This window comes from Pogoniulus pusillus, chromosome 1 (genome assembly GCF_015220805.1).
Source record: "Pogoniulus pusillus isolate bPogPus1 chromosome 1, bPogPus1.pri, whole genome shotgun sequence".
Classification (NCBI taxonomy): Eukaryota; Metazoa; Chordata; class Aves; order Piciformes; family Lybiidae; genus Pogoniulus; species Pogoniulus pusillus.
Window position 1 is genome coordinate 48,759,815 of NC_087264.1, and position 27,962 is coordinate 48,787,776.

A 27,962-nucleotide genomic window follows, 5' to 3' on the forward strand; every position below is an offset into this window, starting at 1 on the left:
CTGGTTTCTGAGATTTGAATCAGTGACCTAGCATGAAAACAGAAGTTCAGAAAATCAGCATAATGAAAAACAGAAGGCATACCAGCTCTACATCATGAAGTTTGGATTTCAACTGCAAATTCTCCTTCTCTAATTCATGCAGTTTATCACCACGAGCTCTTGCCATTGTTAGCTGTTCTTCGAGCATGGCCTTTGTTTCAATTAATATGATGTTGTCCTCTCTCAACTCCTAGGGACAAAAAATAACAACATTAATCTCTTGATGTAAATTGACTTTTCAAAGACCAGGTGGCTTCCATAAGGTGACACTATTCATCCATGTGTAACTGTGTCCACATCACTGTTTCACTGTGCTTACACACAAATGCCATTTAATAAAGCTTCTCTCACACAACAGAATTTTAATCCACTTAAAAGAATTGCTTTATACTTAACACACACCTGGCTGCTTCCCAAGTAAACACAGGAGCATTAACTGCACAAGCCACAATGCTTAACCATTACAGCCTTTGGATCTGTTTTTACCACGCAGAAGTTTAACTTACTGTTCTGCTCCAGTCACAGCATTAGAAGGTTGCTTGCAATGCAATAAGTGAAGCTCTATGCATTCAAGTGTCTTATAATGTTCAAAGCATAAGATCTGGCCACATATTCTTGGTCATGTCTTAAACACATTTATTCAATTTTGTCTTATTTGAACTTGCAATACCCCACTGATACTTTTTATCCTTCTTGATCCTCAAAGACAGTTTTCTATGGCAGGAATATCTCTCGTTAAACAGATAAAGGAAGGAAGGAAGGATATTTTACCCTGGGCTGAGCAGCAGATAATTTGATTTCCTTTTCTCTCTTTGCTTTCCTCCCCCCTCCAACTAAATCTGCAAAGTGTGCACACAGGCAGGTTGAAATGCTCATGGCTCGACAACTTTATTCTTGGAAAACTGTCTTCAAAACGTGAAGTCGCTGCCGACATCAGCGTTTGTGTCTGCTCTCTCAGACCACAAACATCCCAACCACGTAGATTACTGAAAGATCACCAGACACGAGCAAATAGCTTTCACTGATCATCAACTACCTTCTCATTCTTGGGCACAGAATCAGCCTTAAGAAGCCTTATGTGGCTCAGCTGTATAAAAGAAACACAAGAAAGAAAAAAAACCCACAAGATAGTTACAAAGCACAAGTGTCATGTCTGAGGACAGTCACTCCCTTTGATACTACACAAAGGGCTGTGACTTTGTATCCTTTTATAACAAGTCATGTCAGCTGTTTGCCACATCATGACTGTAGATGGCATAACATGGGTCTACCTTATATGGTCTACCTTGTACGGGTCTACCTTATATGGTCTACCTTGTACAGCACCATTGTCCCTGATCTGTCAGTGGGCCAGCTACCAACTTGCAAGATTTGAGAGGAAAGATCTCCCTAATACAGTGGCATTAAAAGGACATGCATGTGCTTGTGAAGTGGTTCAACTGCCACAACTGAAATGTCTGAGTATGCAAGTATCTACAATAAAACTGAAACACAAGCATTTTGGGCCACATCTGATCTAACAGCAACAGAACAAGGGGACACAGTCTCAAGTTGTGCTGGGGGAGGTCTAGGCTGGATGTTAGAAGGAAGTTCTTCCCAGAGAGAGTGATTGGCATTGGAATGGGCTGCCCAGGGAGGTGGTGGAGTCACCGTCCCTGGAGTTGTTCAAGAAAAAGCTGGATGGGGCACTTGGTGCCATGGTCTAGTTGACTGGCTAGGGTTGGGATATAGGTTGGACTGGATGAGCTTGGAGGTCTCTTCCAACCTGGTTGATTCTATGATTCTGTAACAGGGTCACTGCAGAGTGAGCGAACGTAAGAAAGCAGGTATAAAACAGATGGCAGACCAGAGAAAGTGCACAACACAAAATGTACTGAGTATCATGTAAGCTGCCAGAATATCTATAATGAAACAGCAACATGACAAGAGTCTATTTTGCTAGACCCACCACTCTCAATCTGGACTACAGCCCTAAGAAACAAGGTGGTGTCTGACCTCAAACACATGGCCTCAGAACTATTCCCAAATCTGCTTACCAAGCAGGAACTAGTTATTTTAGTGTCTTATGAAGAGTCAAGCTATGTGCCAAGTGCATCCAGGCTATGGTACAAACCACACATCACTGGAGCTGCAATACATGGAAGACAGAAGCATTTTCTGTAGAGTGCCCAGGAGGGAGGGACATGTCAGTTCAAAGCAGTTCTGATGAAATCTTAAATTAATTCCCTGGTGGAAAGGTCAACATTGCTCACTGATGTACCCATAATCTGAGGTTGTCTTAATATTGAAAAGTTCATGTAATTTAAATAATTACTCCATGGGAGCTTTGTAAAGTTACATCTCAAGGCCTGGAAGGTAAAACTATCCTAACTAAAAACATGTCCACACTAATATCTCTCAGAAGTTCCTGGGATAACATAGTTGGTTAAAAATGAGTCTGGCTACACATCACACTAAACAATCAACAGGTGGTGGTGCTTCCACTGGAATTAAGGTTTAGCTTTTCTTTACATACCAAACCCACCTAAAGTATTTTTTAACAATGAGTTTATTTTCAAATCAACAGCAAAAAGAGTTAGCTATGGATTTTTTTTTTTGGTAAATAAACTGAGTTTGCTAGACAAAGGAATAAAAAAACCCTTTTGGTTCATATAACTTAAATTGTGACAGTTTAACATCCAACAGATATATTTCTGCTATTGTAATTTCTAAAATAAATGATGTATTGTGGTCTTGTAGCACTGTGCCTTGAAATAGCTGTTAAGAACGTGCATTGTGTGCTCCTACAGCTACAATTCACTCTGGGGGTAAGTGATTGCATAATCAGGGTGTGTTGCTGCTGCAAATCTGAAGTAGCAATCATATTGTTTAAAGCTGAAACCAGAGAATTTGCACACACATACAGACCTAATAACTAAATGGTGTTCAAACCCCCTCCCTTCCGGCAGTTCAGAAGCTACTCCTGCTGAGGTGTGACACAGTTAATCAAGATCTTGTGACAATCAAATATTGCTTTGGACAGCTATATCAAAACACAGAAGATGTTTTTGCCTTTTCTAACATTCACAAAAATGTCACCTGTCATCCCACATGGAAACGTAATTGCAGTGAGAAGGAAGGGAAACAGGCAAGGCAGGCTCCCTGGCCTCAGAAAATAACCTGAAAGTCCAATGGAGAGAAATGTCAGAGGGAAGCTTTAGATTGGAGAAAGGTACCTCCTTGAAGCAAGCCTTGCATTGAAATTGCTTCTCCACATTCACGGTTCCCACCTGTGCTAGTTTGAAGCAGGGTAGAATGTTTTGGTGAGAAGAACTAGATCATAGGCTGTGAAAGGAAAACAATGGTGATGCCTACTCCCCTCAGAGTCTTGCTGAAGAAGAAAGGAAAACATTAGATAACACTCTGGCCGTTTTTGTCTCACTCTCTGCCTTGGGCTTCTGACTGTGCTGCATCTCCCTAACCTTCACCTTCCACTCACCTTTGCTTCTTAACCTTTGGCTGAACCTCTATTCTTCTTTAGGACTGGGGTAAAGTTGAGAGGGGCAGGGGGAAGGTGCAGGGGTGGTTGAGAGCCCCTCCTGGGGACTCAGGCTTCTGGGAGGGGAGTTGTGTTTCTGTATTACCTTTTTACCTTGTGTGTTTCTGTATATAATTATATATACTGTAAATAGCTGCTTGTATATTGTGCTAGCTGTAAATAAATAGCTTCATTCATATTCCCAGAGCTGGCTGAGACTAGTCTGGGTATTTCTAAAGTGTGGAGGGGTGGGGAACACCCAAAGCATCACACCACCTCATTATGCCACTACAGCAGGAAGGTCTCCAGAGCACATTTATCTCCATGTTCCTTGAGTAGCGGTCAAATTAAAATGTCATTCCTGAACAACTTTGTCAAGACACACAGAGAAGGAAAACAAGACACATATCTAAATGTTTTACTTCTGTACACAGACCTGCTCCTTTTTCATTTGTTCTGCAATAGTTGTTTAAATCTTTCTCCTGCCAGCACTGAGCTCCATTACATGCTTTCAGAAATTAGCTGTAAAGCTTGCTTGCAATTGCTAAAGCTTGTCATGGTATCATACACAGAACACAATCCTTATTTCTTGCTCAGACTACCAAATTTGTAGATAAAACATGAGAAGGAATAGATTTTCATGTACTCATTTAACCGCTATCCGCAACGATGCGCAAAAACGCCCTCAGATTTCCTTCTCACTGACTTATTTGGCACAACTTATTAACAACCCTGTCAAGACCCTATGAGCCTTAAGAATCACATTACCACAGAGAAATGGTTTATGCTGTACTTCATGTACCCACATTTCCATTTCTGTGCCTCTATTAGATTTGTTCAAGTTTGAAGACAGAGCTTAGGAAGCCAGCCACAACCAGTAAACGCCATGAGATCAATCAGTACTGTACTTTCTAGTGGTAAAATCTCCAACATGTTACACCCCTGCACAAGTCTTACAACTGGAGAGCAGCCAAACAGAAAGGGATCTGGGGGTGCTGATTGATACCCACCTGAACATGAGCCAGCAGTGTGCCCAGGTGGCCAAGAGAGCCAGTGGCATCCTGGCCTGCAGCAGGAATGGTGTGGTCAGCAGGAGCAGGGAGGTCATTCTGCCCCTGTACTCTGCACTGGTTAGACCTCACCTTGAGTGCTGTGTTCAGTTCTGGGCCCCCCAGTTTAGCAGGGACATTGAGATGCTTGAGCGTGTCCAGAGAAGGGCGACAAGGCTGGGGAGAGGCCTTGAGCACAGCCCTACGAGGAGAGGCTGAGGGAGCTGGGATTGGTTAGCCTGGAGAAGAGGAGGCTCAGGGGAGACCTTATTGCTGTCTACAACTACCTGAGGGGAGGTTGTGGCCAGGAGGAGGTTGCTCTCTTCTCTCAGGTGGTCAGCACCAGAACAAGAGGACACAGCCTCAAGCTGCACCAGGGGAGATTTAGGCTGGAGGTGAGGAGAAAGTTCTTCCCTGAGAGAGTCATTGGACACTGGAATGGGCTGCCTGGGGAGGTGGTGGAGTTGCCATCCCTGGAGCTGTTCAAGGCAGGATTGGACGTGGCACTTGGTGCCATGGTCTAGCCTTGAGCTCTGTGGTAAAGGGTTGGACTTGATGATCTATGAGGTCTCTTCCAACCTTGGTGATACTGTGATATTGTGAACTTAAAACTGGAAGCCAAACAGTTTCTGAGGGAATGGGAGGAATCAGAGCAGACACAAATTGACTCCAGCTGTTAACCTTCAGAAGGACAGAGGACTCGAGACAGATAAGACAGAAAAATGGAAGCTGGATACTGGCTGTTATGTGCAGCCTTTGTGCTAGTTCATGAGCATGAGAAAGATAAGAGCAGTTTACTGTGGAATCCTCTGAACACATCAGCAAGAAACCAGTGGAGTTTGCCTGATGGTGCCACTCCTCAATGTAGGCAAGACATGGCTGTGCCAAAAGCTGAAATGGTGGAAGAGGGAGTGGTGAGAATGTAAAGCTCTCTGGGTATTCTAGACCACAAAGCAGCTTGCAGACAGCTGTGCAATCCTGCTGCATATTGGAAGAGCTCAGTCTTTACTGCAGTGACCTTTGCTAAAGACCACATGGTGGCCTGGAATTAGAAAAGCCTCATATCGATGAGGAATATTCTGCTGTATTTCAAGGAGGTATCCTTAAAGACCCCACACTCTTTCCCAATGTTCAGTCTTTTCACCAAAAAATAACAGGGTGGAAGAGTGAGGAAAGTTGTATTAGATTTGAAAATGAAGTAGAGGTCTCTTCACTGAATGGTTATGTGAAGCAAGATTAGCATACACACAGCAGAACAGGAAGGTGCTGGGTCTAGGACAAGTGAGGTGGCTGAGAACTCGGGAACAGAAATAACTACTCCCTTCATGCCAGACAAAAACAAGACTAAAAAGGTCCTCTTCTAGCATTGGCTGTATTATCTCAGCAGTAGGTAGAAGCTAAGTGAGTCCAGTGCACAGCCCAGAGGGAAATGCTGAATGCTATGCTGATAGCTAGTGTGCCAGGTTAATGCACGACTGGTTTGTCAGCTTAAGGGAGGGAAGCAGAGAGACAGAGCTTCATGCTTCCTGATGTAAACTAGAATTACTGATAGGGAAGACAGGCTTTTGTAGTCTATTACTATATTTAATAACTGTCCATTTTAGTGTGCCTATTTGTAAGAAGCAGTGGCTCGCTGGCCCCTTAGGTTAAAGAAGGATAAAACCCAAACCAATCAACCAAACAACCAAAAATCGTCATCTACAGAGTAGAGTTTATAGAGCAGAAATAAGATCTGTGTTCTCAGCCAGAGGCCTGGCAAACCTGAGTTTGAACAACACTAGTCTACCTCAAACCTGGAATTGTATCTAATTAGAATGAAGTTGTCAATTACTGACCCTCTGTTTGTTCAGCAAGCCTAGATATTTGACTTTGGCCAAAGTGTTATGGATGTGGATTACTGAGAGTGAGAATTGCTCAAAGTACTGAAAGGACTTTGGGCTATGCTGAACCTAGTCCTCACCAACAAGGAGGGACTGGTGAGTGAGGCTGAAGGGAGGCCTTGGCTGCAGTGACTGTAAATGGTAGAGGTTAAGATCCTCAAGGCATCAAGCAGGGTGCATAGCAAACTCACTGCTCGGGACTTCAGAAGAGCAGACTTCAACCTCTTCAGGGACCTCCTTGGCAGGATGCCATGGGAGAAAAGACTCTGGAAGGAAGGGGGGCCAAAGAAAGTTGGTCAGTGTTCAAGGATCACCTCTTCCAGGTCCAGAAGCAATGCATCCCAAAACAGAGAATGGCAGGTAAGAGGGCCAGGAGGCCTGCATGGATTAATAGATTGCTCCTGGACACACTTGGATGCAAGAAGGAAGCCTACAGAGAGTGGAAGCAAGGACAGGGAACCTGGGACAAATGCAAAGAAATTGTCTGTGCAACCAGAGCTCAGGATAGGAAAACTAAAGCACAGCTAGAATTAAATCTGGCTAGGGACATTAAGGGGAACAAGAAGAACTTCCTCAGGTATATTAGTGAGAAAAGGAGGACTAGGGAGAATGTGGGACCCTTCCAGAAGGGAAATGGAGAGCTGGTGACAAAGGATATGGATAAGGCTGAGGTGCTTAATGACTTTGCCTTGGTCTTCAAGAGCAAGGGCTCCAACCACAATGTCCAAGTCCCAGAGGGCAAAAGCAAGGACTGGGAGAAGGAAGATCTGCCCACTATAACTGAAGATCATGTCTGTGACCACTTAAGGAATCTGAACATGCACAAGTCCATGGGGCCTGACGAGATCCACCCACAGGTCCTGAGGGAACTGTCAGAAGAAGTTGCTAAACCAATGTCCATCATGTTTGAAAGGCCATGGCAGACTGGTGAAGTTCCTGCTGACTGGAGTAGGGCAAGCATAATACCCATCTTCAAGAAGGGAAAAAAGGATGACCCTGGGAACTGCAGACCAGTCAGGCTCACCTCTGTGCCTGGCAAGATCATGGAGCAGATCCTCCTGAAGGCTCTGCTAAGGCAAATGGAAAACAAAGCAGAGGTGAATGGTGGTAGCCAGCATGGCTTCAGCAAGGGCAAATCATGCCTGAAAAATGTGGTGGCTTGTTATGATGAGTAAGGCATTTGACTCTGTCCCACATGACATCCTGGTCACCAAACAGGAAAAAAACACGGACTTGCTGGGTGGAGCACTGCTGGATAAGGAATTGGCTGGATGGTCACACACAGAGAGTGGTGATCAGTGGCACAGTGTCCACCTGGAGACCAGCGACAAGTGGCATCCCTCAGGGGTCAGTGCTGGCACCAGTGCTGTTTAACATCTTTGTCAGTGACATGGACAGAGGAATCATGTGCACTCTTAGCAAGTTTGCAGATGACACAAGCTTTGTGGCACAGTTGACTTGCTAGAGGGCAGGAATGCAACCCAGAGGGACCTGGACAGGCTGCAGAGGTGGGCCCAGGCCAACCTCATGACGTTCAACAAGGCCAAGTGTAAGGTCCTGCACCTGGGTTGGTGCAATCCCAAGCACAAATACAGGCTGGGTGGGGAATGGCTGGAAAGCAGCCCTGAGGAGCAGGACCTGGGGGTCTGGGTTGATGAAAAGCTCAAGCTGGCAGTGTGCACACAGCCCAAACATGTCCAGGGCTGCAGCAAGAGAAGTGTTGCCAGCAGAGCAAGGGCAAAACAATTCTGCCCCTTTATTCTGCTCTTATCAGACCCCACCTGGAGTACTGTGTGCAGTTCTGGAGCCTCCAACACAAGAAGGACATGGTACTGTTGGAGTGAGTCCAGAGGAGGGCCACGAAGATGATCAGAGGGCTGGAGCACCTCTGCCATGAGGACAGGCTACAAGAGCTGGGGCTCTTCATCCTGGAGAAGAGAAGGCTTCGAGGAGACATTATAGTGGTCTTCCAGTATCTGAAAGAGGCCTAGAGGAAGGCTGGGGAGGGATTGCTTGCAAGGTCTTGTAATGACAGGGCAAGGGGTAATGGGTTTGAACTGGAAAAGAGGAGATTCAAACTAGATGTTAGGAAAGGGTTCTTTACAGTGAGGGTGGTGAAACACTGGAACAGGTTGCCCAGGGAGGTTGTGAATGCTCCCTCCGTGGAGGTGTTTAAGGCCAGGTTGGATGAGGCCTTGAGTGACCTGTTCTAGTGGGAGGTGTTCCTGCCTATGGCAGAGGGTTGGAACTGGATTATCCTTGAGGTCCCTTCCAACCTAAACCATTTTATGATTCTATAAATTTATGGTCACCCATGCTGCAAACACTGAGCTTGTCTAGATGATCTCCAAGGTCTTTTAAGCTAAGGATGGGCACAGCTGCAGGGGACCAAGATGAGTAACTGGCATTATTGCTGGAACAAAGCTATACATTTCTTGCTGGCATATCCTGCTTGGGATGCTAAGGAAGATCCAAATTTTCTTTCCTATCTACCACAAGCAACAGCTGCAAAAAGGGGTGGCTAGAATTTGTCATCCAAGGCCACACTTAAAAATACTCAATCATTTTAATAACAGTTGCAACTGCTACAAAGCCCTCAGGAAGAACACTCAGGCATTCACCTAGCTAATAAGTGACACTTAAAATGCTGGTCAAAGGAACAACTCTGAAACACAGGCATTTAACCTAAGAAGGTCTGCATTCTCTAGAAGCATCTAAAAATGCCTGTCCTGTTCAGCCACATAATGCTGAATGAAGCTGAGTTTATTAAAAACTAATGAATATGTATTTTTTGCATGCACCAAGTCCTTCCTGCCACTGACAAAAAAATTAACGTTGCAAAGTCAACACCCAACGAAACATGTAACAAAACGTGTCCTTGCTTGGGTGTTTTGCTACAGTCTGCTCAGTGACAAATGACACATGAAGTGGGAACGCAACAAACGCCAAACATGAAGGATGACTCAGCAAATTGCTCTCCCAGTTTTCACTTGCCTCCATACGAGCTTTGTAAAAATCCACATCGTGAAGTTTCTCTTTGCACCGAACGAGCTCCATCTCAAGCCTCTCCACACGATTTGCCCTCTCTCTCAGAGAGTCCAGCTCATCTCTGTATGCTCGGGCAGAGCGAGCATCTGAGGTCAAGTGGATATTCTGTGAGAAGTGTGGAATAATTTAAGGCACATACTTAAAAACTTTTTTATTTATTACTTATTTTAAGCATAGGCAAATCACAGTTCCCTTGTTCAGGAGTAAGAGGATTCTACTACTCGGTAAATTCTCTATAAGACAGAGGGGGTTTTTTTGTCCATCAGGGCTCTGCTATGTCTAATGCCTGATGCTGCACAAGTTTCAGGCATTACTAGGCTGTTTGCAAGCTGAACAGATGAGGCTGCTCTTACCAGTTAAGTGCAAAGCACAACACTGCTGTACTGTAGCTCTAATCATCAGGCGCCTTGCTGAAGTAACTCGATTTCTTCATCAAAAAACAGGCCTAGTGGTATTTTTAGCCTCACACTGAAAGAAGCTTTTTTAAATAGGGAAGATTGTCACAGTACAGTAAGCCCATCTTACCTCTTGTTTTATTTTTTGCAGCTCTAGGGTGAGCTGCTTAACTTCATGTTTAGAATCTACAAGCTGCTCAGACTTTTCTTCCCTGAAAAGGATTAAAAAGAAATCTTAGGAAGATGTTTTTTTCCCCCCTCGTGAAACAATGTTTATTAGATGGACACCACTGGGAATCTGGAAAGGAAAAACGAAGCCTCCTAGCATATTCTGCACATAGAGTCTCTTTGTTATCACAGCTCCACAAAAGCAAACAAGTTTTTTTCACTTTGAAGAGACATGAATTAGAACAAGAAAAACCAAAGTAGCCATCATTCTGTGTTTAAAGACCAGTTAAGACAGAAGAGAGATGGACACCCATACTAGCTTCCTGCTGTTAGGAATAAAAAAGAATGGCATCTTTTGGATTTTGAGAGCTCCCAAGGAGGCCAACTGACACCAACAAGCACCCACATATCCAGGATGCACAGAACTCAAGCCTCTCTAGAAGCACAAATTACTGGTGACTCACAGCTCCTGCCGAACTCTTCGCAATCTAGCTTTTGTGTCTGCCAGCTCAACTGCAAGGTGCTGCTTGTCCTCGTTGGAAACTGGATTGGCTGGATTTGGTGAAGAATCTGCACTTGGTGCTTTCAAAGGACTTGGTGGTTGCTGAGACTGCAAATAATCTCTCTCTTGAGTGAGATCTACTATGACCTGAAAATAGAGAGATGTATGTAGTGTCAGGAGATAAACAGTGTAATTATACATTGTTTTTCAGGTATCCAAACATACATATAAAGGTAGAAAATCATTAGCCTGGTATAACACAGAATTCAAGTGATGGCCAGGAGGACAGGTGGTTAAAATAGAGAAGAAAAGGAATCTCTACTATACTCAGACTACATTCAAAGACAAATGACTGAGCAGACACAGAAGACAAAAAATACAGTCCAACTTCAAATATTTCTGAAGATGGTCCACACCAATCCTCTTTTATCAACCATTTCACCACACCTTATTGTTGATGGAAGAATCAACAGAAAAGTCAAAATCTTCCTATAGATTTCCAGAGCTGTGGTAGAAACACACAGAAGAAACAGAAACCCACTGCACAGTCAAGACACAAGAGAAGGAATGAAGCCAGTATCTGCAGCTTCACAGAAGTTCTACAGGGGAGAGGGAAGTCATCATACTTCTGTGCATTCATCTCTCTCATCAATGAGCCTCTTGAGGTGGAAAAACATATTCCGAGAGAGAGACTCCAGTGCTTCTGGGGCCGTATCTGGCAGCTCCAGCCACTGCAAGTCGAAGACGTTCTCCTGGTTCTGAGTCACCTAGGAACAGAAACAAAAAAGTGCCCTTCCATTGGTCAACTTGTGAATTTAAGTGCTGCATCTGCCAGGTGCTTCTACTGATTAATAACACAAAACCCATGACATCTCAGCAAAAGCAGGTTGCAAACAACAAACAGAGTTACCTTAACCTTTAACTGTAACAACGACCAAAAATTTCTAATATTTAGATTTTTATTTTTTTTTAGCTAGTATGGCATATTTTCAGAAGAGATCTCACTGAATCAACCAGGTTGGAAAACACCTTCGAGGTCACCAGGTCCAACCTCTCACCCAAAACTATCCCATCAACCACACCGTGGCACCGAGTGCCACATCCAGTTCTTCTGTCAACACTCCCAGGGAGGGGACTCCACCACACAGGATCACAGATGTGAGGGGCTGGAAGGAATCCAAAGAGCTCATCCAGTCCAACCCCCCTGCCACAGCAGGACCACACGATCCAGCTCAGGGCACACAGGAACACATCAGACAGGCCTGGAAAGTCTCCACAGAAGGAGACTCCACAACCTCTCTGGGCAGCCTGTGCCAGGGCTCTGGGACCCTTCCAGGTAAGAAGTTCCCCCTTGTGATGAGCTGCAACCTCCTGTGCTGCAGCTTCCATCCATTGCTCCTTGTCCTATCCCAGGGAGCCCTGGGACCCTTCCAGTCAAGAAGTTCCCCCTTGTGTCGAGGTGGAACCTCCTGTGCTGCAGCTTCCATCCACTGCTCTTTGTTCTACCCCAGGGAGCTCTGCAACCTTTCCAGTCAAGAAGTTCCCCCTTGTGCTGCAGCTTCTATCCACTGCTCCTTGCCCTGTGCCAGGGAGCCCTGGTACCCTTCCAGTCAAGTTCTCCCTTGTCTTGAGGTGGAACCTCCTGTGCCGCAGCTTCCATCCACTACTCCTTGCCCTGTGTCAGGGAGCCCTGGGACCCTTCCAGCCAAGAAGTTCCCCCTTGTGCTGCAGCTTCCATCCACTGCTCCTTGCCCTGTGCCAGGGAGCCCTGGGGCAGCCCATTCCAAACCCAAATCACTTTACAAACAACTTCATCCTAACGCCCAAACCAAACCTCCCCCAGCGCAGGCCCAGGCCATGTCCCCATGGTTCCCTCACTGTTTGCCTGGGAAGCCTCAGCAGGGAGAGACTCAGTAGGGGAGACTGAGAGTGGAAGAAACCCTCTTGGGGTTCTGGGTGGTTTCTCTTTGGGCAGGACCACGAAGTTGGGTAACTAAAGTATGCACAAAGCTGCTATAGATTCGTCAATGAAGAAACACTACCATCAGAAGTGACCAGACACATATGCTTGCATATTAGAAGCATGAAATTGTCTCACTGCAAGCACTGAGGTGGTCACAACATGGATTTGAAGGCACTGATCCTATGCTGAACATTTAGGCTGGTGTCTTGCTAAAAAGAAGTCCTACTTTCAATGAATTTGCCATTTGCAGTTGATAGAGATGGGAGCAGCTGCCTTTAGCAGAAAAGTCTCTAGTTGCTGCCAGCACTGTGCCTTTCAACTGCAATCTTGCCCAAAGTGATATTCTTTGAGTCTTGCTTAGCAAACGTGTCAGTCAAGTCTCTCAAGCTCAGGAAAAGACTGTTCCTGCTTTTGACATAATCAAGGGACTTGTCCATCAATTTTATTTATCTTTTTTTTTAACAGAAGTATTCTAAGTGTTAAGAAAAAAGCTCCTGTCTTATTCCCTATTTGTTCACCAAAACTGAACATACCAGGCCTTCCACACCTGTATGCGCTGGCACCTGGCCACAACTAGTGCCCATTCTCAACAAGGTGCACTCAAGCAGGGGTCATTTCCTACATGGGTGTCCAAAGCAAGATGGCTCCCAACACCTACCTGTATTTGTTCCTTCTACTGCACTTTGGCCACAACAACCCCAAACAGCATTACAGGCTGGGGACTGAGTGGCTAGAAAGCAGCCAAGAGGAAGGGCACCTGGGGGTACTGATAGATAGCAGGCTGAAGATGAGGCAGCAGTGTGCCCAGGTGGCCAAGAGAGCCAGTGGCATCCTGGCCTGCATCAGGAGCAGTGTGGCCAGTAGGACAAGGGAGGTTATTCTCCCCCTGTCCTCAGCACTGGTCAGGCCACACCTTGAGTGCTGTGTCCAGTTCTGGGCAACAAAACTGGTGAGGGGCCTGGGACACAAATCCTATGAGGAGAGGCTGAGGGAGCTGGGGGTGTGCAGCCTGGAGAAGAGGAGGCTCAGGGGTGACCTCATTGCTGTCTACAACTACCTGAAGGGACATTGTAGCCAGGTGGGGGGTGGCCTCTTCTCCCAGGCAACCAGCAACAGAACAAGGGGACAGAGTCTCAAGTTGTGCCAGGGAAAGTATAGGCTGGATGTTAGAAAGAAGTTCTTGCCAGAGAGAGTGATTGGCATTGGAATGGGCTGCCCAGGGAAGTGGTGGAGGCACCGTCCCTGGAGGTGTTCAAGAAAAGACTGAATGAGGCACTTGGTGCCATGGTCTAGTTGACTGGCTAGGGCTGGGTGCTAGGTTGGACTGGATGATCTTGGAGGTCTCTTCCAACCTGGTTGATTCTATGATTCTAAGAAATTCAGTAATACTCACAATTGGATCAAATTTCTGTTTAAAAATAGATTATATGTCCAATTTCAGCCACAGAAAATACTTTTCAAAAACATCTGAGTTCAGATCTCATTGTTCAAAGCAAGCCACTTTGGGGAGCCTGTGGCCCATCTGCCACAGGGCTTGAAGACTAAGTGCCTAAACCACTGTTGCAAGGGGTGCTGCAGCTCCTAAGCCACACATGCTATTTGGAAATACATGTATCTTTAAAACAGTTCCTTCTACGTAGCCTGCATCTGGCAAGCAAGGCATTTACCACTGCATCTCTTCCAAAAACCACCGAGACAAGTCATGTTCCCAGCACCTATCATTTTCACCTTGTAATTTTATTGCAATAACAATCTTTTCTGTTAAGTTCACAAACCCACTATGAAATTCCAAGCATGAACATTTCATAGCAAAACCAACACTGTTAAGTCAAGCTAGGGAGAGGCAATACTGAGAGTCCCACCTCCTGAATGTGTGACACAATCGCAGCTTGAGTTTCAATGTCCAGTTGTTTTATTCTTTCGATGAACTCCTGTTTTCTTTCACACTGTTAAAAGAAAACACATCCTGAAACAGTGCTGTGTGTTGTAAAACTTATTGCACCATTCTTCATTCTAATTAGAAAAAAATGCCCCCACATTGCTAATTACAAAAAGTTCAAGATCTACACTTTGTCACACTACAAGGTCTAACGCTTCATTGCTCCATATGGAGCACAAATCAAATGACACAGTAAATAGTTTAAACTTTTTACAATCAGTACAGTTAAGGCTAAGTTAAATGGCTGAATTTACTCTTTAGAAACAAGTTGCACGAGCAATGAGATCAAGAGGTGGGGCAGCAGTCAGAGGAAATCATCACAGCTTCATTAATGGATCTGCTCAAATGTAAAAACTACATTTACATTGCATCATTTAACCTGGCTGCTTTGGTGCTTGTATTTCGCTTGGTGCTGGCAATGACAAAGGGTGCACTGCTTTAGAAACTATTCACATCAATGCATAAAGTTGTCTGTGGCACCAAATCAACATGCACTTTAGATAAAAAAATGGGGTTGGGAAACATTCTGCACATTACAACTAAATTTTATTAAATCTCTTATTAGTTAAGGCTTTAAAAGAGGCAGACATCTGCTATCTGTAGAGACATAATTATACACTACCAACATCACTGCCTTCTTGTTAAGCATTACTTTTTAAAAGCAAATGGGCTTTTTAGCACTCTTTTACAGTGTTATTTTGGGGTCTGATCCTGAGTTTCAACCATTCTTTTCATTACAAAGAATCTCAGACCCATAAATGGGACCTGAGCGTGCACAGCAATTTACCAAATCCAACTTTTATTCTTTGTGCTGCAATGCAACGCAAAGACAGTTCAGAGTGGCCATATGTAGACAGCTTTACCCTGACATAATTGACTTGACAGAGTTGAGCAGGGTAAGTGTCCTAAGGCATAACAAAACCACTACAAAGACCTACAAACAAGGTCAATTATAAGCAAAGGCCAGCTTGGAAGGCGTCTTTTGTTTACTGCCACAGAGGTTTGGTGGGCAGAACACTGATTTCTTTATCTGGTAACTGTTGTGTATTTCTGGGGAGTCTCCCACATACACTGCCTGTCTATTTGTTTTAATACATGTTGATAAAAAATCCCCACATAGACACACAAAATATCTATGCATGTTGCATCTTGTACATATAGGATTCGATCAGAAGATCATGCAAATGAAACCATGATTAATTAAATAGTTAAACTATTTGTTCAGCATTAATAAACACTGGCCCAGTCTAAATTTTAGCACAGTAAGAGAATAAACCAGCAACACGCTTTGATATTGAGGACACTGTTTGAAGCTTATCTCTCCTTGGTACTACACAGTTGCAAGAGTACACATCCTGTGGCTGAGTAAGCACTGGCAAAAAAACTGAGGCTACTGCTATCACGAAACATGTTTCCTTTCCCCTAGCATTTCTTTCATTCATCTATTTTGTCTTCTTACAATTTTCAGCTCGCATGCTGTCTTGTGCTGAAGTTATGTTTATACAGCACTGATCTCTGAGTTAATTTTCTCAGTCCAGGGAAAAAAAAACAAATAGATATTTAAAAAAAAAAAAATCAAGTCTTTAGTGAATGTTCACCTGCACAGCACATCCCAGAACCAACAGGAGCAGCTTCTTAATTTCATCCATACTTTTACCTAGAGAGGAATAAAAGGAATCAATACATATGTACAGCAAATACAACTTGGAAATACTGCCCTGAAAACAACAGTGGCCAAGCCACTCTCCATCATTTATCAGCACTCCTGGCTCACTGGAGAGGTTCCTGAAGACTGGAAGCTGCCCAATGTGATACCGATCCACAAGAAGGGTTGTAAGGAGGAGCCAGAAAACTACAGACCTGTGAGCCTGACCTCAGTGCCAGGCAAGGTCATGGAATAGGTCATCTTGGGTGCCATCACAAAGCACCTACAGGATGGCCAAGGGATCAGGCCCAGCCAGCATGGGTTTAGGAAGGGCAGGTCCTGCCTCACCAACCTGATCTCCTTTTATGATCAGGTTACCCACCTGGTGAATGTACAGAAGGCTGTGGATGGAGTCTACCTGGACTTCAGCAAAGCCTTTGACACTGTCTGCCACAAGAAGCTCCTAGCCAAGCTGGCAGCTCATGGTTTGGACAGATTCACTCTGTGCTGAGTCAAGAACTGGCTGGATGGCAGAGCCCAGAAAGTGGTGGTGAATGGTGCCACACCAGTTGGCAGCTGTCACTAGTAGTGTTCCCCAAGGATCAGTGCTGGGCCCAGTCCTGTTCAATATCTTTATTGATGATCTGGACGAGGGGATTGAGTCCATCATCAGTAAGTTTGCAGATGACACCAAGCGAGGAGCAGGTGTGGAGCTCAGGGGGAACCTCATTGCTGTCTACAACTACCTGAAGGGACACTGTAGCCAGGTGGGGGGTGGCCTCTTCTCCCAGGCAACCATCAACAGAACAAGGGGACACAGTCTCAAGTTGTGCTGGGGAAAGTATAGGCTGGATGCTAGGAGGAAGTTCTTGCCAGAGAGAGTGATTGGCATTGGAATGGGCTGCCCAGGGAGGTGCAGGAGGCACCATCCCTGGAGGTGTTCAAGAAAAGACTGGATGAGGCAATTAGTGGGTGGAAGTGGCACCACCATGACAGTGCTGTTCCCAGTGGGGACGCCTACCTTAAGAAGATGAGTGTCTACCAGCTTTGGAATCATAGAATCAACCAGGTTGGAAGACACCTCCAAGATCATCCAGTCCAACCTATCCCCAGTCCTATCCAGTCAACCAGACCATGGCACTAAGTGCCTCATCCAGGCTTTTCTTGAAGACCTCCAGGGACGGTGCACTGGTTAGACCACACCTTGAGTGCTGTGTTCAGTTCTGGGCCCCCCAGTTTAGGAGGGACATTAAGATGCTTGAGCGTGTCCAGAGAAGGGCGACGAGGCTGGGGAGAGGCCTTGAGCACAGCCCTACGAGGAGAGGCTGAGGGAGCTGGGATTGTTTAGCCTGGAGAAGAGGAGGCTCAGGGGAGACCTTATTGCTGTCTACAACTACCTGGGGGGTGGTTGTAGCTAGGGGGAGGTTGCTCTCTTCTCTCGGGTGGCCAGCATCAGAACGAGAGGACACAGCCTCAGGCTGTGCCAGGGGAGATTTAGGCTGGAGGTGAGGAGAAAGTTCTTCACTGAGAGAGTCATCGGACACTGGAATGGGCTGCCTGGGGAGGTGGTGGAGTTGCCATCCCTGGAGCTGTTCAAGGCAGGATTGGACGTGGCACTTGTTGCCATGGTCTAGCCTTGAGCTCAGTGGTAAAGGGTTGGACTTGATGATTTATGAGGTCTCTTCCAACCTTGGTGATACTGTGATACTGTGATAATTGCCACTCAGCCTTCCCAAAGCTGAATACCATTCCTTGCACATCAATTATGTCCAACAGATACTTTAGGAAATTAATTCTGACTCTGCTCTGCATCAAAGCCTCTTCACACTTCGAAGCACAAACCTCATGTACTAAGAAGGATAAAAAATGAGGGATGTAGAGGGAGGATAGGCAGCTAGCCATATGCTCGGGGAGCTGTTGTGGGGAGGAGACACATGCAGGTTCTACCTACCGTGTATCATGCTGCAACCAGCAGCCAGCCACCTCCTAGTGTTACCAGAGAGAAGGCTGCATAAGGGGAACTGGTGCAGCTATGAGCCAACTTCAGGCCTTGTTTCAATAGAATTGATGTGAGGATTGTTGGGTGGTGAAGAAAAATACATATATCAAAGTTAGACAAAAAGAGATGCAAGGCAAGTAGCTTCAATGAGGGAACAAATCGTTACGCAGGTCATGTCAGAAAAAAGCTTGTCTGCATCCACACCAAGAGAAGAGAAGGAGAGAGAAACAGGCCACGTTTAGCTTTCTCTCACCCCTATTCATCTGTATGTCTCCTGACAGAGTGTGTGGATGTGGGAGAAAGGCTTTCATTCTACACTCTGCTTCACTTGAGTGCTCAGTTGCTCCTAGCACTAAGCAGACATAACTTCTGATTTCAACTGTGCTCCTCCACCGACACCGTGTGATTGTAAGGCTGTGCTGGCAGAAGGCTTGTACAGGTCCCAAGGCCAAAGAACTAGAAAACTGACTCATCAGTTTGGCTGCCACAGCCCCCCAGACACACAAAGGCACACTGACCTACATTACATGCAGCTTACTTCCATTCTCAGAACCTTCCACACCAGAGCAGCCCTGTGCCAACTGATTAGGAATGAACTTAGTTTCTGATTGTAGGGCACAGAAATGCCCTACACCAGTCTTAAAATGTAGCTTATTTATTAAACTGTTTTGCAGCAACTTTTAGGAATGTCATCTTTAAAATGTTTCAAGAATGCCCTGCAGAAATTATCAGCATACTGTACCTATCAACACTAGGATTCTCAACATCCAAGTCCCACGTTAATAATCATTAAGAATTCTGCATGCAGGAATACTTCTCTTCTGCAGAGACAGACATTTAAAATGTGCCAGTTTCCACACCATAAATTCAGCAGGTTTGCAGATGACACCAAGTTTTGTGGCACAGTTGACTTGCTAGAGGGCAGGGATGCCACCCAGAGGGACCTGGACAGGCTGCAGAGGTGGGCTCAGGCCAACCTCATGACGTTCAACAAGGCCAAGTGTAAGGTCCTGCACCTGGGTTGGTGCAATCCCAAGCACAAATACAGGCTGGGTGGGGAATGGCTGGAGAGCAGCCCTGAGGAGCAGGACCTGGGGGTCTGGGTTGATGAAAAGCTCAAGCTGGCAGTGTGCACACAGCCCAAACAGCAACCATGTCCAGGGCTGCAACAAGAGAAGTGTTGCCAGCAGAGCAAGGGCAGAACAATTCTGCCCCTTTATTCTGCTCTTATCAGACCCCACCTGGAGTACTGTGTGCAGTTCTGGAGCCTCCAACACAAGAAGGACATGGAACTGTTGGAGTGAGTCCAGAGGAGGGCCACAAAGATGATCAGAGGGCTGGAGCACCTCTGCCACGAGGACAGGCTACAAGAGTTGGGGCTCTTCATCCTGGAGAAGAGAAGGCTTTGAGGAGACCTTATAGTGGCCTTCCAGTATCTGAAGGGGGCCTACAGGAAGGCTGAGGAGGGATTATTTACAAAGTTTTGTAATGAGAGGATGAGGAGTAATGAGTTTGAACTGGAAGAGGAGAGATTTCCACTAGATGTTAGGAAGAAGTTCTTTACAGTGAGGGTGGTGAGACGCTGGTACAGGTTGCCCAGGGAGGCTGTGGATGCTCCCTCCCTGGAGGTGTTCAAGGCCAGGCTGATAAGGCCTCAAGCGATCTGTTCTAGTGTCCCTGCCTGTAGTGAGGGGTTGGAACTGGCTGATGTTTGCAGTTCCTTCCAACCTAAACCATTTAAGGATTCTATGAAATATAACATTGATTTACTCTGCAGCAGAATACTGAAAACCTGTTTATGAAATACTACTCCTCCCTGCACCTAGCAGCACACATGGCTTTCCCTGCTCTGAAAAACTGCAATATACAAATAGCATTTTGGCCTGTGAAAGTCTCATTGTTCTGGAAGATTCTGAATAAGGCAGCCTTAAATGAACACACTGTAATAACTCCTCAGCAAAAAGATGTTTGTTACTTTCTGAACCTTCCCGTTCCTTTGAGGGCAGTGGCCCAAGAAGATACTTCGTTTTGTCAAGAGAGATGCTTTCACAAAACTGAGTTATCATTTGTGCTTCAGCACTGCAGTTACTTTATGCTTCAGCTTCAGAGTCCATGCAGACCACAGATGAAATGCAGAGCACAGCTGTGGGAGGTGACAGCAAGTTCCTAAGTTATGGAGAGCAAGTATGTGCCTCATTCTCCCAAGCTTACCCAGTGCAGAACACCTTTTGCATGGGAGAATAAAGAAGTACCCAGGCTGCTTGCTCTGGATCCCATTAGACAAGAGCTTCAACGCTTGTGTGCTCTGAGCACCTCAACCTGTTGACTGCAAATCCCCATCTGTGCACCATGGCATCACAGCTATCCTCACGGTGAGCCTAGTGAAATCAAGGATACTTTATAACACTGGGAGCATCTACACCACCACTCTGAAGATATGCAAGCTCCTTAAGCCATTTAAACCACACTCTACACCAAAGCCAGCAGGTGTTGCTCTTCTCTCCGAGGTAACAGACAGGCAACCGGTGATGCAATGTGACTCTCTGAGATGAAACACCTTCAGCTATTATTGCAGAGTAACTTAGCAATGTCAACTCTGTTCCCTACCAGGAACTGACCAGGCCTGGAAATTCGACTCAGCTTGAGCCTTCCCATCAGGAAAAGCTGCTGAGGCAGACATAGCAAAACCTCTGCACAGTGAAGGACAAGTCAGGGTTTAGAGCAAGGGGTGAGAAATCAAAAGACCCAACATAGAATCATAGATTCAATCAGGGTTGGAAGGGACCACAAGGATCATCTAGTTCCAACCCCCCTGCCGTGCCCAGGGACACCCTACCCTAGATCAGGCTGCCCAAGGGGATCAGCCCCATCCAGCCTGGCCTTAACTCCAGGAATGAGGCCTTAACCACTTCCCTCGGCAACCAATTCCAGGGTCTCACCATTCTCATGCTGAAAAACTTCCTCCTCACGTCCAGCTTGAACCCACCCATCTCCAGATTTCACAGTATCACAGTATCACAGTATCATTAGGGTTGGAAGAGACCTCACAGATCATCAAGTCCAACCCTTTACCACAGAGCTCAAGGCTAGACCATGGCAACAAGTGCCACGTCCAACCTTGCCTTGAAGTGCCCCAGAGACGGCGACTCCACCACCTCCTCGGGCAACCCATTCCAGTGTCCAATGACTCTCTCAGTGAAGAACTTCCTCCTCACCCCAAGCCTAAATCTCCCCTGGCGCAGCCTGAGGCCGTGTCCTCTTGTTCTGGCGCTGGCCACCTGAGAGAAGAGAGCAACCTCCTCCTGGCCACAACCACCCCTCAGGTAGTTGTAGACAGCAATAAGGTCTCCCCTGAGCCTCCTCTTCTCCAGGCTAAACAATCCCAGCTCCCTCAGCCTCTCCTCGTAGGGCTGTGCTCAAGGCCTCTCCCCAGCCTCGTCGCCCTTCTCTGGACACGCTCAAGCATCTCAGCGTCCCTTTTAAACTGGGGAGCCCAGAATTGAACACCGTACTCAAGGTGTGGTCTAACCAGTGCAGAGTACAGGGGCAGAATGACCTCCCTGCTCCTGCTGGCCACACCATTCCTGAGGCAGGCCAGGATGCCACTGGCTCTCTTGGCCACCTGGGCACACTGCTGGCTCATGTTCAGGCGGGTATCAATCAGTACCCCCAGATCCCTCTCTGTCTGGCTGCTCTCCAGCCACTCCGACCCCAGCCTATATCTCTGCATGGGGTTGTTGTAGCCAAAGTGCAGCACCCTGCACTTGGAGCTATTGAACCCCATCCCATTGGACTCTGCCCATCTGTCCAGGCAGTCAAGGTCCCGCTGCAGAGCCCTTCTGCCTTCCAACTCAGTCACATCTGCTCCCAGCTTGGTGTCATCTGCAAACTTGCTGATGACTGACTCGATGCCCTCATCCAGATCATCTATGGAGATGTTAAAGAGGATGGGGCCCAGCACAGATCCCTGAGGGACACCACTAGTGACTGGCCGCCAGCTGGATGTGGCACCATTCACCACCACTCTCTGGGTCCCGCCCTCCAGCCAGTTCCTAACCCAGCACAGAGTGTTGCCATCGAAACCATGGGCTGACAGCTTAGCCAGCAGTTTGCTGTGGGGGACAGTGTCAAAGGCCTTGCTGAAGTCCAGATGGACCACATCCACAGGCCTCCCCACATCCACCAAGCAGTCACCTGATCATAGAAGGAGATCAGGTTAGAAAGGCAGGATCTGCCCTTCCTAAACCCATGCTGGCTGGACCTGAGCCCTTTGTCATCCCTTAGGTGCACTCTTATTGGCCCCAAGATAACCTGCTCCATCAGTTTCCCTGGCACTGAGGTCAGGCTGACGGGTCTGTAGCTCCCGGGTTCCTCCATCCGACCCTTCTTGTGGATGGGGACCACGTTGGCCATTTTCCAGTCTCCTGGGACCTCTCCGGTGAGCCAGGACTGCTGGAAAATGATGGAGAGTGGCTTGGCCAGCTCAGCTGCCAGCTCTCTCAGCACCCTGGGATGGATCCCATCTGGTCCCATGGACTTGTGGGTGTCCAGATGGCTCAGCAGGTCCTGAACTAATTCTTCAGGAATTTCCAGGGGAACACACTGCTCCCTGACCCCATCCCCCAGTTCAAGAGGCCATTCTTCTCCTCCTCCTTCCTTACTGTTGAAAACTGAGGCGAAGGCGGCATTCAGGACCTCAGCCTTTTCTACATCATCAGTTATAGTATTCCCCTCTTGGTCCAGTAAGCAGTGGAGGCTCTTCTTGCCCTTCCTTTTTGCGTTGATAAATTTATAAAAGTTTTTTGTTATCTTTCACAGAAGTGGCCAGCCTAAGTTCTAGCTGGGCCTTAGCCTCTCTAATTTTTCTCCTGCATAATCTGGCTACCTCCTTAAACACGTCAGGAGAAGCCTTCCCCTCCTTCCAGAGGTGATACACCCTCTTTTTTTTCCCAATTTCGTCAGGAGCTCCATTCCCCCTAGTCCTGTCACGCCCTGATATCCTGAAAAGTCCCTCCCCAGCTTTTTTTGTAGGCCCCCTTCAGATACTGAAAGGCCACAAGAAGGTCACCTCGCAGCCTCCTCTTCTCCAGACTGAACATCCCCAGCTCTTTCAGTCTGTCCTCACAGGAGAAGTGCTCCAGGGCTCTGATGATCCCAGTGGCCCTTCTCTGGACACACTCCAGCACGTCCACATTCTTCTTGTAACGGGGGCTCCAGAACTGGACACAGTACTCCAGGTGGAGTCTCACCAGAGTGCAGTAGAGGGAGAGAATCACCTCCCTTGACCTGCTGGCCACACTTCTGCTGCAGTACTGGCTCTGGTTGGCCCTCTGGGCTGCAGGTGCACACTGCTGGCTCCTGTTGAGCTTCTCATCCACCAGCACATAAGATCATTAGTTTGATACTGTTTTCAAGATAACCTTGGGTAGTCTGCTCTCCTCACTGGCAGCTTTCACAGAAAACTTAGCTGTCAGGATTTTCCTCAGATTGTTTTTTAAAGTAAACTATGTTATGCTTGCAGAGATACCATGCACATGTAATTAAGATGAGATTGTACTACCCACTAGAAATGCTCCTCTGTTTAAAAGGTCTACTTGGCAGGCCTAGTCTGTCAGCCACTCAAGTGTTTCAGAAGATCGTGTGTGACTTTTAAAGGGCTAACTGCTTGAGCTTTGATGTGGAAGTTGTTTCCCATTGGGGCAGAGACAGTTCATTGGCATTAAGGCACTCTAAGATCACTCATACTCAAACTAGGTCTGAGCAACGTTTGAAAGTCCTGCATAGAATTACACTACTTACAGAAGATATTAATAAGAAATCAGGTAAGAGTATGAAAAAAAAACTTTTCTACCAATCTGAAGTGCTTTAGAGAGAGTTTCCAATTAAACCTCAGAATAAGCCAGGAAAGAATTAATAACTCCTCTCTCCTTTCATCTCACTCGTAGAAGAGCTGAGAAACCACACACATGGAGCACTCAAGGTTACTAAGTAACTCAGAAGCACATCTGAGGATTCTTATAGAGCACAGCAGCTAAGTCCTACACTTGGGACAGTGCATTTATCCTGTAATGCATCTGGAACAACAGCAAGCAATCTTTATCTCCAGCTATGCCTCCTGAAAAGCCAATGATTCCACGGTGATTTTCAAAAGGCTTAGTTTGTGCAAATATATTAAGGTAGTAAAGCTCCTTGGGCAACTTTTTAAGCAGTAATGAGCAGGCTTCCCTGTGTTGGCTCACTGGGATGACACAAGTCCTTCCAAGAGAACTGGGAGGAAAGCCTGCTGCATTCAGCCATGCTTATTAGCTGACTCTACCAGGAGAGTGTCCTCTTGCAAAGGAGGATGCAAATACTTAGGTCTGGGGCAGCTACCAGCAGAGAAACTGAAACACACCTTGAGTACTGTGTCCAGTTCTAGGGCCCTCAATTCAAGAGAGATGTTGAGGTGCTGGAAGGTGTCCAGAGAAGGGCAACAAAGCTGGTGAGAGGCCTGGAACACAAACCCTATGAGGAGAGGCTGAGGGAGCTGGGGGTGTGCAGCCTGCAGAAGAGGAGGCTCAGGGCAGACCTCATTTCTGTCTACAACTACCTGAAGGGACACTGCAGCCAGGTGGGGGGTGGCCTCTTCTCCCAGGCAACCATCAACAGAACAAGGGGACACAGTCTCAAGTTGTGCCAGGGGAGGCCTAGGCTGGATGTTAGGAGGAAGTTGTTGTCAGAGAGAGTGATTGGCATTGGAATGGGCTGCCCAGGGAGGTGGTGGAGGCACCATCCCTGGAGGTGTTCAAGAAAAGCCTGGATGAGGCACTTAGTGCCATGGTCTGGTTGACTGGATAGGGCTGGGTGCTAGGTTGGCCTGGATGATCTTGGAGGTCTCTTCCAACCTGATTGATTCTATGATTCTAAACAGACAGGATTGAAACATGCACTTAAAACAGAAAATGCTAATTAAAAACAAATTAAAAAACAACCAACCAAACAAAAAAAACCCCACCCCACCCCCAAAACCTACCCCAAAACCTCTTTCTTTTCTTTTACACTTTTTCAACAATTCTGGGGCAGGTCCTCTAGAGCTGTATGTAATGCAGCAAGCCACTGGGGGATCTGATGCCAACTCTGAAAGAAGGCCAGTGGGTCTGCTGGAAAATAGATGGAGGGAAAGCCCAAGCACCACCTGTGATCCTGGGAGCCTCCCTGCACCAGAGCCAGGAGACCACCCCTCCGCTCTCACAGGCAACAGAAGATGGGAACAGATGGCAGGACTCAGGGAGAAGCCAGGCAGAGGGATTATGAGACTGAACAACAACCAGGGGGATCAAGGCACAGAGAGAATACATACAAAAAAAAAAAAAAAAAAGCCAATCAACCAACAAAAAAAAAACAGCCAACCACCAAAACAAAAAAAAAAGGAGGTATAGAATCATAGAATCAACCAGGTTGGAAGAGACCTCCAAGATCATCCAGTCCAACCTAGCACCCAGCCCTAGCCAGTCAACTAGACCATGGCACTAAGTGCCTCAGCCAGGCTTTTCTTGAACACCTCCAGGGGCGGTGCCTCCACCACCTCCCTGGGCAGCCCATTCCAATGCCAATCACTCTCTCTGTGAAGAATTTCCCCCTAGCATCCAGCCTATACTTTCCCTGGCACAACTTGAGACTGTGTCCCCTTGTTCTGTTGCTGGTTGCCTGGGAGAAGAGACCAACCCCACCGGGCTACAGCCTCCCTTCAGGGAGTTGTAGACAGAAATGAGGTCTGCCCTGAGCCTCCTCCTCTCCAGGCTGCACAACCCCAGCTCCCTCAGCCTCTCCTCATAGGATTTGTGTTCCAGGCCCCTCACCAGCTTTGTTGCCCTTCTCTGGACACCTTCCAGCACCTCAACATCTCTCTTGAATTGAGGGCCCCAGAACTGGACACAGTACTCAAGATGCTGAGTACAGGGGAGTATAGGAAACAAGTCAGAGAAAACATGAACAGGGGAGCCCCATCATGTGAAATCTTGAGACTGTGCTGCTTTTTTCCCCCCACAGAATTCTCCTTCAACATTCATCCAGCAGAGAGGGAGTGCCAGCGTGTGTAGTGCTGCATGCAGGGCCCTGTGCATGTGCAGAGAAAGTAGGGTGGCAACACAAGTCCATTTTCCCAACTGCAGCAACATGCTGAGTGAGAAAAACTTGAATGCTGTATTTATGCTGTTGAAGCAGTGTTTTATTATTAACTTTGTATTTTATAAACCTCTGTGCCTCTGAAGGACTGCGAAACAAAACGAGGAAGGAAATCAGATATGAAAAAACATCCCAGTGAGACTAGACATCTCTTATGATTTCAATGAGTATCAGTTTCTGCAGAGACTTGTTTGCAGGGAATTTGGGCCCTCTCACTCAGACAAGTGATTTGAAAAGTGGACCTAAAATAGCAAAGTTTTTCTTAAGAGACAGAAATCACAATATTACAGTATCACACAGTATCACCAAGGTTGGAAGAGACCTCACAGATCATCAAGTCCAACCCTTTACCACAGAGCTCAAGGCCAGACCATGGCACCAAGTGCCACGTCCAATCCTGCCTTGAACAGCTCCAGGGACGGCGACTCCACCACCTCCCCGGGCAGCCCATTCCAGTGTCCAATGACTCTCTCAGTGAAGAACTTTCTCCTCATACTTCATCTTCTTACAAACACTTTTGCAATTTTTATGCCCATGGCCAAATGAACTGAAGTCAGTAAAACTGACATGGCCTGGAACAAAATTATTTAGAGGACATGAAAGCAAGTAAAGTTCCTAAACTCAGCTTCTTCTATGCACAAGCCCAACTGCAGCTGCTCCTGAGGGGAGGTTGTTACCAGTAGGAGTTTGCTCTCTTCTCTCAGGTTGCCAGCACCAGAACAAGAGGACACAGCCTCAAGCTACGCCAGGGGAAATTTAGGCTTGAGGTGAGGAGAAAGTTCTTCACTGAGAGAGTCATTGGACACTGGAATGGGCTGCCCGGGGAGGTGGTGGAGTCGCCGTCCCTGGAGCTGTTCAAGGCAAGATTGGACGTGGCACTTGGTGCCATGGTCTGGCCTTGAGCTCTGTGGTAAAGGGTTGGACTTGAAGATCTGTGAGGTCTCTTCCAACCTTGGTGATACTGTGATACTGTGATTTATAGTGGTGGCAGCACTATTTTTCTAGGAGTCCCATGCTCAAAGGAGAGCTGCAGAAGCCCTTAGTAATACCAGCTTTTGAATGCTGAAGGGGAGCTAAACAGCAAGAATAGCGTTTTCAGCCGCAGTGTGCAGTGAATCATTTGACATAGGTAACACCACTTCTGGCTGTGCTTCGAAAGGAAAAAGCAGTATTTGCAGACAGCACTGATGAACGGGCAGTTCCAAAAAACAAGCAGTGTGAAACATCACGTGGCCTTGTCACGAGGACTAGGTCACTGACACTGTTACATAGTAAATCATATTGAATTAGCTAACAGCTCTCCAGTCTTGGACCTACTGAGTCAACACAGCCATTACACATACAACCTTCCCAGCTCAAACAATACAAAGCAACACTGTATTTATTCCAGAAGTGTGATCAGGGGATCAATTTTTCTTACTAAGGTCAAAAGGGACCTTTCAGATAACCTACAGACAGGAAGGGGTGGTAAAACTGGGATTTCACCACCACCACCACCTCTCAGATCCACTCCTGCCCTGCAGGCCGCCTGCATGTCCAGCTGCAGCTGTTCCTCACATTGCTCATCACTCTCTCTGCATATGTCCCCTCCAAGACACTCCTCCTCCTTCTCTCTCAGTCTATGTCCTGCACTGTTATTACAGAGAAAAAAGGTT

General features: G+C 46.7%; 1 protein-coding gene across 3 annotated transcripts in view; it reads right to left on the minus strand.

The window, feature by feature from the left end:
* The window catches only part of CCDC88C (coiled-coil domain containing 88C), a 119,822-nt gene that overhangs the window by 44,618 nt on the left and 47,242 nt on the right, over positions 1-27,962 (minus strand). For all 3 annotated transcript variants that reach the window (XM_064151714.1, XM_064151705.1, XM_064151723.1), the window contains 7 exons: positions 16,099-16,157; positions 14,424-14,507; positions 11,225-11,365; positions 10,561-10,745; positions 10,059-10,140; positions 9,480-9,638; positions 83-229 (listed from right to left, as the gene is read on the minus strand). In XM_064151714.1, coding sequence (XP_064007784.1) covers positions 83-229; positions 9,480-9,638; positions 10,059-10,140; positions 10,561-10,745; positions 11,225-11,365; positions 14,424-14,507; positions 16,099-16,157 — 857 coding nt within the window. The remainder of the gene's footprint in view (positions 1-82; positions 230-9,479; positions 9,639-10,058; positions 10,141-10,560; positions 10,746-11,224; positions 11,366-14,423; positions 14,508-16,098; positions 16,158-27,962) is intronic.